Source organism: Eurytemora carolleeae, unplaced genomic scaffold (genome assembly GCF_000591075.1).
Source record: "Eurytemora carolleeae unplaced genomic scaffold, Eaff_2.0 scaffold377, whole genome shotgun sequence".
Taxonomy (NCBI): domain Eukaryota; kingdom Metazoa; phylum Arthropoda; class Copepoda; order Calanoida; family Temoridae; genus Eurytemora; species Eurytemora carolleeae.
The window spans coordinates 82,383-99,933 of NW_019396822.1; the positions used below are offsets into that span (position 1 = coordinate 82,383).

At 32.6% G+C, this 17,551-nt stretch overlaps 1 protein-coding gene across 1 annotated transcript in view; it reads left to right on the forward strand.

The window, feature by feature from the left end:
- Positions 1-17,551, forward strand: part of LOC111709066 (rab GTPase-activating protein 1-like) — a 28,227-nt gene that overhangs the window by 108 nt on the left and 10,568 nt on the right. Inside the window, 16 exon segments of the mRNA XM_023482653.1 lie at positions 712-793; positions 1,097-1,261; positions 2,324-2,391; positions 3,925-3,966; positions 4,574-4,686; positions 5,187-5,300; positions 6,715-6,782; positions 8,964-9,084; positions 9,338-9,425; positions 10,487-10,600; positions 11,952-12,059; positions 13,276-13,373; positions 13,772-13,934; positions 15,240-15,439; positions 16,039-16,165; positions 16,860-16,932. Of these exon segments, the coding sequence (XP_023338421.1) occupies positions 712-793; positions 1,097-1,261; positions 2,324-2,391; positions 3,925-3,966; positions 4,574-4,686; positions 5,187-5,300; positions 6,715-6,782; positions 8,964-9,084; positions 9,338-9,425; positions 10,487-10,600; positions 11,952-12,059; positions 13,276-13,373; positions 13,772-13,934; positions 15,240-15,439; positions 16,039-16,165; positions 16,860-16,932 (1,744 nt within the window).

Consider the following 17,551-nt stretch of genomic DNA (forward strand, 5'->3'; position numbering starts at 1 on the left):
TATTGCGATTTTTTAAAGTAGTATTTTAATTAACATGTTTTAATATGTTGGACAATATAAACGCTTAGTTTTTGGGTAGTTACATAAATTTAAGGTTTGAATTGATTTTTGTTCTGTGTAAAAGCTACTGGCTCCTATTTGCTTTTGCACGTAACCCGGTTAGTGTCCAAAGTTTGATGACAGACATATAAAGCTATAATAAATAATATGGTCCTTATACGTTAATTCGACTAACAATGTTGATAGCTGACTTAAAATTTAATTTCAAAAACTGTTAACGATATTCCTCTCGTTTTAACTGTAATTTTCACAACACTTTTTTTGTTTTTTGTTTTACTGTTAATTTTAAATAAAATTGAAAGCCCTCCATTTATATTGTAAATAGTAACAATTAACATGTTTTATTGACAACAACGTTGATTTAACGAGGACGAATGAGCTCTTTTAGATGAAAATTGATTACCTCAAATTATGCTTTCTTTATAAAAATAACTTGCGGGTATGGAAAATTGGTCATATCTTTCTTACTGTTACTCAGACAGAGATTTAAAGGCGCGGTTGTGATCTAAACAAGCCTCATCTTAATGGATGGTCAAATGAATTCTTAAGAACCTTTAATTATATTGAGATCATAAAACAATGTTAAAAACAGAAAATGCGCTAAAAAATTTGTTCTCTAATATCCTTCCTATGGATATATCTGGTTCGTAGGTTGAGGTTGAGAGCTCTGACTCTGTTCCGACCTCGGAGGAATACGAGGTTGTGAAAGAACAGTCTCCAAGCCCTGATCCAGGTCTGTAAATTAACTTAAAACTTAGAACTTGGAAATTGGAAATGGCGGGTGTAAAGCGATAAGTTTGCTTGATGATATCGATATCCACTGTGGGCACTTTGAATTTGCGGATCATTGCTAAAATCTCTTCATTTCAGTTGTCCTTTCAGGGAAGAATTACACTGCGGATCCCGAATAAAGCTTAAGTTAATCTGCAGATTAAGAAGAGATCGAGATAAAGCATTGATTTCGATGTCAAGCTCAGAACTGGGATCTGAATCAAAACATTTTGATTCTAACAAATTTAAAGATTTAATTTTCTAGGATTTGTCGGGGATGAGAAGCAAATTGAGGAGAGCCTGAAGGAGTGCCTTGAGGAGAACGAAAAGAAGGGGGAGGTAGAGATGGAGGAGGATAAGAAGGCTGAGGAGGTTGAAGATGGATCAGAAATAACTTTGAACAACAGTTTGACAAATGAAAATCTATTAGGTATAGTTAAGATTAAAACAATTATTATAAAATGTCACTGAAAATTCTGTGGTTATCTTCTTAATTTATTATTATAAAATGTTACTACGGATTCTGTGGTTGTCTTCTTAATTTATTATTATAAAATGTTACTACGGATTCTGTGGTTGTCTTCTTAATTTATTATTATAAAATGTTACTACGGATTCTGTGGTTGTCTTCTTAATTTATTATTATAAAATGTTACTACGGATTCTGTGGTTGTCTTCTTAATTTATTATTATAAAATGTTACTACGGATTCTGTGGTTGTCTTCTTAATTTATTATTATAAAATGTTACTACGGATTCTGTGGTTGTCTTCTTAATTTATTATTATAAAATGTTACTACGGATTCTGTGGTTGTCTTCTTAATTTATTATTATAAAATGTTACTACGGATTCTGTGGTTGTCTTCTTAATTTATTATTATAAAATGTTACTACGGATTCTGTGGTTGTCTTCTTAATTTATTATTATAAAATGTTACTACGGATTCTGTGGTTGTCTTCTTAATTTATTATTATAAAATGTTACTACGGATTCTGTGGTTGTCTTCTTAATTTATTATTATAAAATGTTACTACGGATTCTGTGGTTGTCTTCTTAATTTATTATTATAAAATGTTACTACGGATTCTGTGGTTGTCTTCTTAATTTATTATTATAAAATGTTACTACGGATTCTCCAATTTGATAGTTATGTATTCTTTTATTTCACTTTTGAGAGTTGGGACTGGTTGGTGGTAGGATTCATTTAAGATTTGATTTGATTTGATTTGATTTGATTTGATTTGATTTGATTTGATTTGATTTGATTTGATTTGATTTGATTTGATTTGATTTGATTTGATTTGATTTGATTTGATTTGATTTGATTTGATTTGATTTGATTTGATTTGATTTGATTTGATTTGATTTGATTTGATTTGATTTGATTTGATTTGATTTGATTTGATTTGATTTGATTTGATTTGATTTGATTTGATTTGATGAATAGTACTCTTAAAAAGAGACCCACTAAGTTAATTTCTGTTATTCTAGAGGATCAAGACCACACGATCTTCCACAACATTTATCATCTTGGAACAGTCAATATTGGAGATCCTAAGGCAAAACTGGAAAATTAAAATCATATTTAATCTTTAGACTTAAACAAAACTATTTGATAAAAGTTAGTTTATAGAATGTTCATATCGTGCCTCTTTTCTATGGACTCTCATTGTAAACTAAAGTCAGGGGGGAGGCATGAAACGTATTACTCTCCGGGAAATTTAAACAGTGTCAAGGGCGTATACAGGGGGGGGGCATGGGGGGCAGTGCCCCCCCTAGACTTGTAAAGGGGGGGGGCGTAGCCCCCCCCTAGAATTCTGCAAGCCTTTCACACTTTTCAAATCTTAACTGAAAAGTGAAGAAATCAAAAAAAATAAGTTTGCTTTTCATGATTATTATAAAAAAACAAAATTTTAAAATATATATAATTACAGTGCAGTGCTCATGCTGTAACCAAGTTAACCTAACCAACCTAACCTAATTTTAACTTTTAAGTTCACAGAGTACACAGAGTTTAGTTGGGTTAGAGAACACACAGTCTGCATACATTTGTACAGCTCACACACTTTACATTATATGCTAGTCTTGTTTAGTAGTGATGTGAGTCTGTTAAAAGTTGCCGTTGTGACTGGTATCTGTGAATTGCTGATTAATAATTATCATGAATCAAATACTGTTATTTATAAGCCTTGAGTTATCATTCATTCTTAGATTGCAGCAATTGTACTCCTACTTTTTTTCACAACAGAAACTTTTACAAGTCATAATTATTTTCTGGACCTTTGTACTTCTTTTCATCTCATAGAATTTAAGTTTAAGTTAAGTTTTTATTTTCAAAAATGTCTTTTACTATCTCTAGTTTAAATACTAAATATACCTGTAAAAGTATAATAAAATGTCGATTTTTTAGAAACAATGCTTAGAAGGTAATTATTTGGACTGTATGTGTGCCTTTTAAGTATCTTATACTTACGCCTGATATCCAAGAAGCCAAGTGTTATGAATTTACAGTTCGAATTTTGCCCCCCCCCCAGGAGCTCCTAGGGGGGGGCAAAAGCTTCGCGCAAATCTTGCCCCCCCCCTACATTTATTTCTGTATACGCCCTTGAACAGTGTTTAAACATAACTTAGAATTGTCCTGATTTTTATATGCGAGCTTAAAATTATGTATATTACAACATTCATTTTTAAGTTTTGAACGGATCTGAGCAAAATTGCGCGCACGCGCTTTTCGTGAAAAAAATACGATTTTTTTGACAGTTAATCAATCTTAACTTCATTAATTTCATTGGAAGATACTCTTGAAAAAAATATGCGCTCAAAATAATCACCTCCAAAGCCTTAAATGTCTACGCGCGCGCGCAATAAAAGAAAATATCTTTGAATACTTCTTTGCTTTGTTTTTATAGGGAAAACATTTTACTCTCTTCAATACTAAAAAATTCGTATTTTCGTAGACGTTACAATTTTTTACGTTTTAATTTTGGAGCCGATTGGTCCTCTCCAAGGGTTTTGTCTTTATAACAAATAATACAATACATAGTTGAAAAATGTAAATGGTGAGGATGTAATATTTACAGCTTTGTTAATAGGATGAAGCAATGATACAGCAGAATATGACTCTTCTTAGTAAGGTAAGTTTTAGGTTCAACCGCAAGGAAATAAAAATAATTTTTTAAAATTTCCCCTATGGTGGAGGAATAATGACAAGGTGGGACAAAACAAAAAGATGTTTTAAAATATTTGAGCAAAAAATTTCTTTGTTTCTCGTATAAAGTGTTGTGAATCGTTTTTTAAAAACTTTCAATAAAACTTCCAACATTTCAAAACCGTATTCTGTTAAAGTTTACTTTAACAAACGTGGCAAAATTTTAATCCTAAATAAAATAAATAAAACGAACAAAAAAAAGGATCATTTTAAGTCATTCGTTTTTGTTTTGGGTGTTTTTATTCTGGTTCGTTCTTTTTGCATGTATTTTTTTCCAGGGTCAATTTGGCAGCTTAGTGTACAAGAAAAGCAAATGCTTAAACCAAACAATTTGAAAATCTATGCAAATGTTGAGAATAAACTTTTGAATACCTGGCAAATTTTGACCCTGAGAGCAAATACCAAAACGGTTAACAACAACAACAAGGTGCAAGAAGGAAATAGTTACTTGGCAGACCTCTTACCTTTTCTCAAATATCTAATTAATGTAATTAAAATCTTAGTTTAAAATATAATGTTATTTTATTAAACAGGAATGTGTTTCCCCAATGGGAGTGTCTGTGTCTGTGCCCCGCCTGTCCAGTGGTTGCGTAGTAGTTCGAGAATCTGCCACCAGGAGGAGGGTTAGTAGCATCAAGATACACAGGAATAAATCCGATATAAATATTAATATTCATGGAATTATGGAAATATTATTCCCCTCCTCCCTTTTCAAATAAGTTTTCCTTCAGATAATAGGTGTGTTTGAATGAAGCAAAAAAAATTTAATGTGTTATTCGCTGAATTTTTGGCAAATGAATTTTTGGGTAAAAATACTCAAAAAAGGTTGACATTTTTATGTCTAACTTTTTTCCCCCGGGGGGTAATTCTCAATTAATTGATTACGGTACTCATTCTTTAATTTTCTAATTCTAATCTTTGAAACCGGATGTTGTAGACTAGTCTTAATACAAAACAGATGTGAAAAATTTAAAATATCAAAGGTTTAGACCATCAGGTTGCAAAGATATAGGGATTATAAAATTTGAGTTTGAGGCAAGTGTTCAATTTATTCTTTTTAAGTTTAGAATGTTTTTAAAATATGGTAAAACCTGTTGCAAATTTTTATTTTCCGTAGATTCAATTTTTCATTGGATAAATATGTAGAATAACCTATTTCGCCCGGGGTGATATTACCACAACGGAGAAATCCTGTTTCGCGTTCACCGCTAGTATGCCAGATAAGGAGGCCGGTCACTTGTACCAGTGCTTTGTATTCAGGTAAACTGATAAATTAAATATTTTTTAGAAATTCAAAAAAGAAATGTTAAAACCCCTGCTATAAAAGGTTGGTTGGGGGACAGGTGGCCGGAATGGAACGGGTAGGGATCATCTGAATGTTGTGACCCTCTCATCTGGCAGCGATCTTTAAAAATGCCTTTTTTAATACTTCTTAAAATTGACGTTTATTGGATATAAACGGACAAAAACAAACAAACAAACAAACAAACAAACAAACAAACAAACAAACAAACAAACAAACAAACAAACAAACAAACAAACAAACAAACAAACAAACAACAAACAAACAAACACCAAAACAAACAAACAAGCAAGTGTATAAATAGAAGATGTATTTTACAGACACCTAGATGTTTTGTGTAGATGTTAGGTACTTTCCCAAAGGATTTTTCCCAAGCGGCAACTTTCAAAGATAACAAAACGTCGATTATCTAAACGTCGATGGTGTACAAAACGACGACTGCTACAAAACGTCGACTACTACAAAACGTCAACTGCTACAAAACGTCGACCACTACAAAACATTGAGTAAAAAATTCTAAAAACACAATTTTTAAATAAAAAATCCGCAGAAATTTGTTTTTAAATACGCCCCCTAATTGTTGCGCGAAAAAATATTATGAAATACGGAAACTTTTCTATGTTTTTTATTTTACATTCTACAAAAAGAAAAGCTCGCAGATAAAGCAAGATCAAGAATTAAGAGTTGAAATATAGGATGGGCGCGAAGCGCCAAAAAAGTCTAGTTCTCTAAAAATTACTTTCGAATTCACGCAGCCAAGGCAAGGAAGACAATTCACAAAATTTTGCTAATCTTAAGATAAAAACTGACGATATTTTCATCATTGTTACTAAGATAAGGGGTTAAAGGGTGCCCCAACGAATCAAGTAAGTAACATTTTATTTGGAATTTCATATTGTGCAGCAGTTAACAGCTTACCAAGGTTTCATTGTTGGTTTGGATTCTAGGACCAATGCATCTAATACTCTGAACTACTGTGAAGGTCATAGTTTCTTTCTCTGAAGATGTAAAGAATACAACTCAATGAAGCTTCCTCAGTAGATTTATCAGATTTGGTATTGATATCAAAACTGATGTTCTATGCCAGATTAACGAAACCAATTTATAAAGTATCTGAATGTAAAAGAAACAATTATAAGGCCTTTTGATGAATTTTGAATAGTAAATAAAACAAATGTAGGTATGAATATCTAACATATAAAACTAGAATATTGAAGTACAATCCGTTGTGATAATTTCTCCCATCCCATGACTCGAGGACTACCAGTGATGAAGAATAATGACCTGCATCTCAGAGTGTGGATAAGATGCAGAACACACACATGAAATTACACCAACATGCAACATGCCCTTATATATTATCATTTTCAGGTGTGAAGTGGCCGCAGCTGTGGAGAAGATATTTGTAAATTTTGCGAAAGCATTCGAAAAACCTAAAGGAAAATAATCCAATTTAATAAGCTTAATTGGAGACTGGAAATAGTTGTGGAGGGAGAAGAAATATTTAAGATTAAAGGGTCTAGAAGTTAAAAGTTATTGGTAGAATACAGAAGAAATATTTAATAATATAGAAAGACTAAGAGGTTAAATACAGAAGCAATAAGATAGAAAAGGGGTAGCATAGACAAGTAGTAGATAGAAAAGAGGTAGAATAGACAAGTAATAAGATAGAAAAGATGTAGAATAGAGAAGTAATAAGATAGAAAAGAGGTAGAATAGACAAGTAATAAGATAGAAAAGATGTAGAATAGAGAAGTAATAAGATAGAAAAGATGTAGAATAGACAAGTAATAAGATAGAAAAGAGGTAGAATAGACATGTAATAAGATAGAAAAGATGTAAAATAGAGAAGTAATAAGATAGAAAAGATGTAGAATAGAGAAGTAATAAGATAGAAAAGAGGTAGAATAGAGAAGTAATAAGATAGAAAAGAGGTAGAATAGACAAGTAATAAATAGAAAAGATGTAGAATAGAGAAGTAATAAGATAGAAAAGAGTTAGAATAGAGAAGTAATAAGATAGAAAAGAGTTAGAATAGAGAAGTAATAAGATAGAAAAGAGTTAGAATAGAGAAGTAATAAGATAGTGTAGTGTAGTTATCCGAGCTGACCGGACGTGTCTTTGTGAGCTCCCGGATTAAACTGACCGACAACCCAACACCGGGTTAACTTATTCACATGCTCCATATTATGTGAAAACACAAACACTCAGATAACTTGTTTAGTGCATTTATTTCCAGTAAAAAATATTTCTACTAGACTCAAAATGACTGACACAAAAATAGACATGGGTCTTATAAGCGATTTAGTAAAAAAATTGGAGAAGTTGGAGAATTCGAAAGAAAGCGAAGGGTCTGAATGGAGTAAAGTGCAAGGAAAGGATAGAAAAGCANCTCTTTTTGAAAATTATAGGACAATGTGTTATAAACCGAATTGCTATTCATGTAAAACTAATTAGATATGTTTTAATATGCTTTGATATTTGTTGTGTACATGTATGAAAATTAATTTAAAATATAGTTATTCGAATTTATGTATAAACTATTTTGCATATGATAAATTCGCACCCTTATCTCTAATCGTTCTCCTTAAATCTATTTAATTGAAATATTCTGTTATTATTACTAACATTAGGTGGAAAAAATAATCAAAACAGCCAAGAGCTATTTTCCACCTAATTGCTTTATACTTGTACTGTTAATATAATCATCAATTTTGTGATTGTAAACTCTATCTGTATACAGATACATTTATTTTAGCAATAAACGTTATCTTATCTTATCTTATCTTAGAAAAGAGGTAGAACAGTTAAGTAATAAAGATATAAGAGGTAGAATAGAGAAGTAATAAGATAGAATAAAGAGGAAGAGAAAAGAAGTGATAAGATGTAAAAGAGGTAGATAAGAGAAGTAATAAGATAGAAAAGAGGTAGAATAGAGAAGTAATGAGATAGTAAAGAGGTAGATTAGAGAAGTAATAAGATAGAAAAGAGGTAGAATAGAGAACTGATAAGATAGAAAAGAGGTAGATTAGAGAAGAAATAAGATAAAAGAGGTAGAATAGAGATGTAATAAGATTGAAAAGAGGTAGAATAGAGAACTGATAAGATAGAAAAGAGGTAGATTAGATAAGTAATAAGATAGAAAAGAGGTAGAATATAGAGAAGTAATAAGATGGAAAAGAGGTAGAATAGAAAAGTAATAAGATAGAAAAGAGGTAGCATAGAGAAGTAATAAGATAGAAAAGAGGTAGAATAGAGAAGTAATAAGATAGAAAAGAGATAGAATAGAGAAGTAATAAGATAGGAAAGAGGTAGATTAGAGAAGTAATAAGATAGAAAAGATGTAGCACAGATAAGTAATATAGAGAAGTAATAAGATAGAATAAAGAGGAAGAGAAAAGAAGTGATAAGATGTAAAAGAGGTAGATAAGAGAAATAATAAGATAGAAAAGAGGTAGATTAGAGAAGTAATAAGATGTAAAAGACGTAGAATAAGAGAAGTAGATTATTAGGATAATAGATGAAGATAGAGCAGTTATAAACATTTCAGTTTCTTAAAAAATATTAACCATTATATCAGAAAAAAAAGGAAAAATTTGAATCGGAAAATATTGGAGTAGGACAAGGTGTTCGTGTTCAGCACCAGCTGCAGCTCTCCCTCGAGGAGGAGGAGGTCGTATTTGAGGTCGGCCTCGAGATCAGGGAGGACGATACCAAGGGGAACTTTGTCTATGTGCCAAGGTAGGAAGACAAAAGTGTCTGGCAAAAAATGGGGGGTCCACATTTACAAGATTAAAAACTATTTGAATCGCTGCCCTCACTCTTCCTCTTTCGAAAATAAAAAAAAATTTAGTGGCTGATATTTTTTTAAGGGAGGCGATAAATAAAAAAAACTGAAGCTTTTAATTATTTGTTTATTGTCGGTTGTGAAAAACTGTTGTTAACAGTTAACATTTGCATTTAATGGATTTACAATTTATATATTATTATTTAGGGATAAAGATTGTTTTAAGCTCAAGTCAAATGTGGAGAAACGAGTTTTAGTTTCAATCTGCCAGGTTTCAGACTCAACCAAACTTAAGGTTAGAAATATTTTCAGTTTGTCAAATTTTAGATTCAACCAAACTCGAGGTTAGAAATAGGTTTAATTTGCCAGTTCAACCAAACTCAAGGTTAGAAATAGGTTTAATCTGACAGTTCAACCAAACTCAAGGTTAGAAATAGGTTTAATCTGCCAGTTCATCCAAACTCAAGGTTAGAAATAGGTTTAATTTGCCAGTTCAACCAAACTCAAGGTTAGAAATAGTTTCAATCTCTCAGTTCAACCAAACTCCAGAAATAGTTTCATTCTGTCAGATTAACCAAAATAAAGGTAAGAAATCTAACTTTTAGAAAAAAAGGTATACCCGTGCAATGCATGTTCAGTTACTTTGTATATCCTCATTTATCAAAAATAACTAATTCTAAAAAAATCAATGTTAGGACCTCTCACTTAAATGACACGGAAGTTTAACGAATACATGTTTTCAGACAAATAATATTTTGTTTCTTATATCCATGTTTACAAACCACTTTTTCTACTTTTTCACTAAATCTGAAGGTGTCTGTTTTATAAAACGTTTAAAACCTATTCAAAAGGGGAATGGGGGGGGGGGTCAGCAAATTTTGGGCTAGGGTTGGGCCATGTTTCGAATAGGGTGTCCCAATAAACATAGGAATTAAGTGACGATTTTGATATCGTCTTTGTAAATGATTTTTCGATTTAGTATGGTGATGCCTACATAAGAAAGCTGTAATCCGTGGATTTTTTTCTGCTTGAGTTAAGAATTTGTTTGTTTAAGTTTTGATTGCAAATTGTTGTACTTAGTAAATTCAGAAATTCCTGTTTACAAACACAGTACAGTTTTTCCTCTTAACTGTTTATTTTGCAGGAATATTATAGAGCATACCTACATCATACAACGTTTTTCAGCTCAACAAAACAGCCATCTACCGTTTACATAAAATATGCTGCTAGCAGACGTAACTTTATTATGACCATTGAAATTAGGTTATACAGAGCTATTTCTTAACAAAAACTACTTCGAATTCTTCTCTTAGTTCCCACGTTTTTTGGGAAACCCTGTATCATTCTGCTATCAAGGTTGAGCGATGTTTTGGTATGCTTGTGTCTCCTGGTCGGAATGTTCGGCACAGTGATATGCAGCTACTCGAGGGGGTCAGAATGCTTCCGGCCGGCGCAGGCTGGACTATACAGGTAAAAGTTCACTGGTCGAATCTAATTATCAGTGAGAAGTAGTTGAACTATGTACGGAAGGTTGAACTACATCTCGTGTGTAAAAAATATTAGACTATAGAATTAACTTCAAAATAATTATACTAGCCTAGATAGTCCTACATAGTTCAGCTAGTCCTACCTAATCCAGTTAGTCCTACGTCTAGTTCAACTAGTACTACCTAGTTCAAATAGTCCTACCTAGTTCGGCTAGTCCTACCTAGTTCAGCTAGTCCTAATTAGTTCAGCTAGTCCTACCTAGTTCAGCTAGTCGTATCTAGTTCAGCTACTACTCCTGGGACCGAATTTAATAAATTTTAACTACGTCGCAGAACTATCTACTGACGGTTTTAATTATGATGTAGGAAAAATTTGAGTTGGTGATCCAAATTTGATCCAACAGTAGACAGTTCAACGACCCTGGAAATTCATTAAATTCAGTCCCTGATTACTTAAATCCGACTAATCCTTTTCGTTGTTTAATTGTTTGTATTTTTTTATTTTCTATTTTTTTATGTTTGGTTTGATAGAAATCAATTGTCATTGCAGGTTTGATTTTTTATGTTAAAAATAGTTCAAGGTCATTTAAGGTTCAATTTTTTATATTTTTTATATCAGGTTTTACTATAGATCTTATAAAAAGGGTATTTTAAGATTGTTTATAATCGATATCAGGGTCCATAAAGAGTTTTGATTTTTTTTATATATATCAGAGATCTTTCTCAAGTTCTGATTGATTACATCAGAGGTCCTTTAAAAGGTTTAATTGTTTTTATCACAGGTCCTTTTAAGTTTTAAACATTTAATTGTCTTAAAAGGTTTGATCGATCACATTTGTATCAGGGGTCCTTCTAACTATTTTATTGTCTGTATCAGGGGTCCTTCTTACCAAGAAATATATAGACCAGGAACAGCCATATCTCATTCGTCAAATCTGTGTACTGCAGTGGGAGGAGATCAAAACAAAAGAATTCAGGGCCAACGCACCATTTTTGAGGGAGAAGGGCCTAACGGGTTGGAATAAAAATATATTGCTATTGTATTTTCCATATTGACCATATATATTCGCTCTAACTTGATATATTAACTTGTTTTTGTTGGACTGTAATATCACATTGGGTTGTAGTCCTTTCCCTTCAACTTCTGTGGGGGCACTGGGTTTGTTTACATTTTTCCCACAGTGTACAGTACATAATATGTGCATATCTGAGTTGGGCGTTCCTGTATATAGTTCCTTGCTTCTTACTATTTGATTGTCTGTATCAGGGGTCCTTCTAACTTTTTGACTGTCTGTGTCAGGGGTCCTTCTAATCTATTTTATTGTCTGTATCAGGGGTCCTGGGATCCACGTGAAGCAGCGTTTGCTGTACTAAACCAGGAGACTGGACCGGATATACATAGCGTGTACATGACAGTTGCAGCTGATCTTGTCATTGCTAAGGTAAAAAAATTGTACAGTATGTTCATTGTACAGGGTTACCCACAAACAATAAGACTGCAAAGACGATCTCAAACTCTTTATATATAACAATTTCAAGATTAAATTCAGACTTCTGCCCTATTGACAGTCGTTTAATGGCTTAATAAACCATGAATATAAAACGCAGACAGTATACATTTGAAGTCGTCTCTGAAATCCCATCCTTTGTGGTTGGGTAACCCTGGTCATTGCACTGTGCACAGTGCACACGACATCAAACTTTAAAGTTACTTTCATCTAAAGTCTACATACATACATTGGAGGAACATACTACGCACTCGGTTTATTTTTATTTACAAATTAGTCATTTGCTAAAAAGAGACTAGAATTTGTACAGAGTTTAAACCAAAATAATTTGAAGCAACAGTTATTCAGGACAAATCCTATCTGTTTGAGCTTAATCTTTTTTATTATTTTATTTGCATTTAATTTCTGCAGTTTTTTTTCAATGTTGTTCTTATTTTCATATTTCCAATTCTATCCTGAATGTTTTTTATTATTATATTTGCCATTTTTTTATTATTATATTTTAAATTCTATCATAATTGTTTTATTATTATTTTTGAAATTCTATCCTAATTTTTTTTTTAAATTCTTTACCGTTTTTTATTATTATTTTTGAAATTATATCATGATTGTTATTATTATTATATTTGCAAACCTATTCTGAATGTTTGTTTTTACCAACTATTTCCCTGTAATTTGATTTGCTTGTTTGCCACACATGTTTGTTGTTTACGGTCGGGTTAGCGTCATGAATTTCTGATCATATTTCATTTTTTCAACTCAATTCTAACAGTTGATAAGAGCGAACAGGGAAGCACAAGCTCAATAATTTATGTTAGTGAAAAAATGTGAAATTACCAGAAATGAATTTTTATTCTTATCTGAAGAGAATAATTGAAGAAATAACTTTTTTCAATTTTTTTTTTCATCGGTATTTTTTTCCAATAGAAACCGCGCGTTAAGATCGAATTTCTGCTCTTTTTTTCACTCCCAACTTGGGAGTGATAAAAGCGCAGAAACCTCCCTTGAAATCAAGATTCCACTAATTTAGCCCCCCCCCCCCCTCACTCGTATACGCCTGTGCATACAATATATTATGCGTCGCATCTTTTTATGTAGAATAAAAATATTCATTGCGATGATAGTTATCAAATGAGAGTGATATTTGTAGATAGCTGAGCCTGTAAGGTTTGTAATAGAGACGAAAGCTCGTATATATCCAGCTACTGAGAGATATTGGTATTATACAAGGAGATCTGTTGTCAGAAGGTAAAATGCACAAAAAGGAACTGATAACTTGCATCTAAATCTTAGTCTTAAATCTTTGCAGACAGTTCATGTTCTAAACTTTGAACTCGCCAGATTAATTATTCAACGCCAAGTTAAGACTAACGTCATCAAGTTGCAAAGATATGTGAAATTGAAGATTGGTGTTTGTAATCAGTTGCTTTGTAGAATTTCATAATCTCTTTTCCCCTAAACAGAACAGTAAATCTTAGCATCTGTTTCAAATATTTTAAATGATAATTTGTTTAACTTTAACTAAAATAAATTTAGGATTTTAAGGAGCACTCAATTAAAAACGGAAGAACGTGTGAAAACGCACTGTTGTACACTTATTGTTCGGGTATAACAAAAACTTTCAAATAATAAATTTGAATTTCAAGGTTCTACCTGAGTATTCGAGGTCAAGGCACTGACCTACAGCTGATCGAGGTGAGAAAGGGCGAGGAACTTGAACAACAGGGGCGAATATCCGCCCTGCTCGCCTCAGGACTGGCGTCTTGGCGAGGCGGAGAAACACTGGAGTCTTCGAGTACTTTAGAGCAGGTTTGTTTTGTAGTTCAGGAAGGTCAGGTAGTTCAGGTAGTGCAGGTAGGTAAGTTAGTGCAGGTAGGTCAGGTAGGTTAGGTAGTTAAGGTAGTGCAGGTAGTGCAGGTAGTGTAGGTAGTGCATGTGGTGCAGTTAGGTCAGGTAGATCAGGTAGTTCAGGTAGTTCAGATAGTTCAGGCAGGTCAGTTAGAAAAGATAGTTTAGCTAGTTCAGGTAGTTTCGCGACCAAATCTTGCCGCTTAAAATATCCTTAAGTATTAACCTAAATAGTCATAATCTGCTTTGGGGTCTGATTGGAACCAGCCCCAAGCCCTCAGACTTCTTGGAAAAAAAATTCTATAAGAATCTCTCCTCTATAGTAACGGTGCTCTGGTTGACCAAACGGGTTCAATCTGTAAAAGATTGCCTGAGTTCAGATAGTTCAGGTAGTTCAGATAGTTCAGATAGTTCAGGTTGTTCAGATAGTTCAGATAGTTCAGATATTTAAGGTAGTTCAGGTAGTTCATGTAGTTCAGTTAGTTTAGGTATTTCAGCAAGTTCAGCTAGTTCAGGATGTTCAGATAGTTAGTTCAGATAGTTCAGATAGTTCAGATAGTTCAGATAGTTCATGTAGTTCAGGTAGGTCAGGTAGGCCTGGTAGAGGTATTTCAGGTAGTTCAGATAATTCAAGTAGTTCGGGTTCTATTATTATTATTTTTATTTCTACAAAAATAATAATAATATTAATAATAATAATAATAATAATGATAATAATAGTAATAATAATATTAATAATAATAATACTCAGGCGCGTGCACCCCCATAGGCCCCCCCTTAGCCAGAGGCAGGCTCTAATTTATTAAACAGTAAACTTGCATATATATTCAGATTTTTACAATGTCACAATTTGTCCATTTTATAATTATTTCTCAAATTCTTTTTTGTACCTTAATCTTATTTACAATATTTTTTTCGCGGGGTTTCATTTAAAATTATTGGTAATTTTGGACAGATGACAAATAGTCAGCCTGATATTAAACTTTTTTTTCTTAATACCGGTTTTTAGTGCACAAAAAAAAATTCGCCGAGCTTACGCGCGTCTAAAGTGCATCCCCCTAGGCTAAACCTCCACTTCGCGCCTGATAATACTAATAATATAAATAATAAAAATATGTAAATATATATTTAAATATATATAAATATATATTTAAAAATATATAAAAATATATATTTAAAAATATATAAAAATATTTATTTATATATATTTAAATATGTATAAATATATATTATATATTTAAAAATATATAAAAATATAATAAAAAGGAGGATGAGTCGGATACAGATGAACCTCTACTCTCTGGGTCCGGGGGCGTGTCCAAGGACTGCACTGAGACTGAGTTGGATAGCTGGGGGGAGGTGCTGCGTGTGTGGAAGGTGGGGCAGCCCCGCCCTAAGCAACTAGCTGGCCTGGTTAAAGCTGGTGTTCCTGAGGCACTCAGAGGAGAAGTATGGCAGAGGCTTAGGTAAAATACAGTTCTAAACATCCGTGTTCAGAGCTCTTTGATCCGGGTTCAGATCTCTTTAATCCGGGTTCAGAGCTCTTTGATCCAGGTTCAGATCTCTTTAATCAGGGTTCAGATCTCATGGATCCGGGTTCAGATATTTAAATCCTTTTCCAGATCTCTTTAACCTGGATTCGGAGACTTGGCAAAGATTTTCATGTTTCTTAATCTTCCAAAATATGTTTTTGTTTTGCTTTCATGTATGAACCTAAATTGATAAACATATATGTACATTGTTCATTGTAGATGGCATGACTGTGACAATAAATACAGCTTTGAAAATTATCCATCAACTATACAGACCAGATCGCCTTTGAAGTGTCACCAAGCCTCAGCTGTACCAACCCATTTAAACTTTTTTGTTGCTCTTGGCATAATTTTTTTAAAGCAGACGGCTCTTGACTTTCATTGGAGTATTTGGCAAAATTCTTATGTATTTTCGCATATTTTATTTCAGTTCACAATTATTTTCTAAGAAAGGTTAAAACTATATTTGTTCAGTGGAGCTAGTGAGGCAATGGATAATACTATTAAGAAAGGTTAAAACTATATTTGTTCAGTGGAGCTAGTGAGACAATGGATAATACTATTGAGAATTATAAGATCCTTGTGACAAAAGAAACTCCGGATGAAAAAGTTATTTTCCGAGATATTCACAGAACCTTCCCAGCTCATGAATTCTTCAAGGTAAACAACAGAGGGGGGACAATATGTTTAACTAGCTTTAGAACACTCCGTTGCCCAGGGTACTCATAGTTATTCCCGCCGTTTACACGCACTTAGTTTTATATTTCGATTTTTACTTTAAAAGTGGGATAACTCAACTTGGAATCTAAGAACTTTCCTGTGGTTCTCCCGAGTTCCCCAATCAAATTGTAAGGCAAATCTGTCATGGGTTCATGAGTTATGATCGGAAATACAAACGGACAAGCAGAGATTACAACTTATATATAATATATAGATACAATGAGAATAAAAACTGCTACCAGGATAACATTGAATTTTGAAATTGTAATAATCTAAGACAAAATCATTCACAATGACGACAAAACTAGAAATTATCCCAACAAAAGTTCTTTTTATAATTTTTTATCATATAAATATATCTGCTTGAACCACTGGTAGCGTCTTTCCGCAGTAGTGTGGAATCCAGGGGTCAAAGCTCTGGTTGCTAGCTCCCATAGTGGTCTGGCTCTCCATGTCGGGATGGGGGGGGCGGGGGGTCAGATCTAGCTCCTAATTCCTTATATATACTTTTTTTGTCTGTTTGTTTGTTTGTATCCAATAAACCACAAAACGGCTGAAGATAAAATCCTTGTGTTTCCTTTCAAAATATACAAATGAACTTTTATTTAATTATATCATTCAATATAATCTTTAGGAGGCTGGTGGTGGAGGTCAAGAGGCTTTATACAGAATTAGTAAAGCATATTCAGTATACGATAGTGAAATAGGTAGGCGACTGAAAAGCCATTTTCTAATAATGAATGCAGCCTTAAAAGAATTGTTCAGATGGGTTTATAAAGTATCAATTATGGAACAGGAGAACCTTATTGTGTCTTTTTCAGATTTCATACAAATTATCTAGAACAATAGAGATTTTATCTGGATCAGTTTTTCTGGAGCTTCTTTCTATTTTTTCGGGTTTTTTTTGTTTTTTTGTTCAAGCAGTTCTCATATTTTATATATATTGAATACACAAAAGATTGCCTAAACTGGAAATAAATAGAGAAATAAATAGAAGTAAAATAAATTACCTTTCACAGCAAAATAAAAAACTTTATCATTTTGTGTTTGCTTATTGGTAGTTGTATAATTTATATAGCATTATACCTTGAACTAAAAGCAAACAATTAGAATAAACATATTTTTGTATCTTTAAATTCGCACAGGCAGTATTACAAAAAATGTTCCTCGTTATCCAGTATACACTATACATCCTTTAATTGAAGGAAGTGCACAATTTGGAAAGCTAAGAAGTTGTCAAACCTTTACGTGAAAATACAAATTTTCAGCAGCTATTGGTTTTCATTGTTCCATTTCAAATCAATATATGAGAGTTTACTTCTCAAC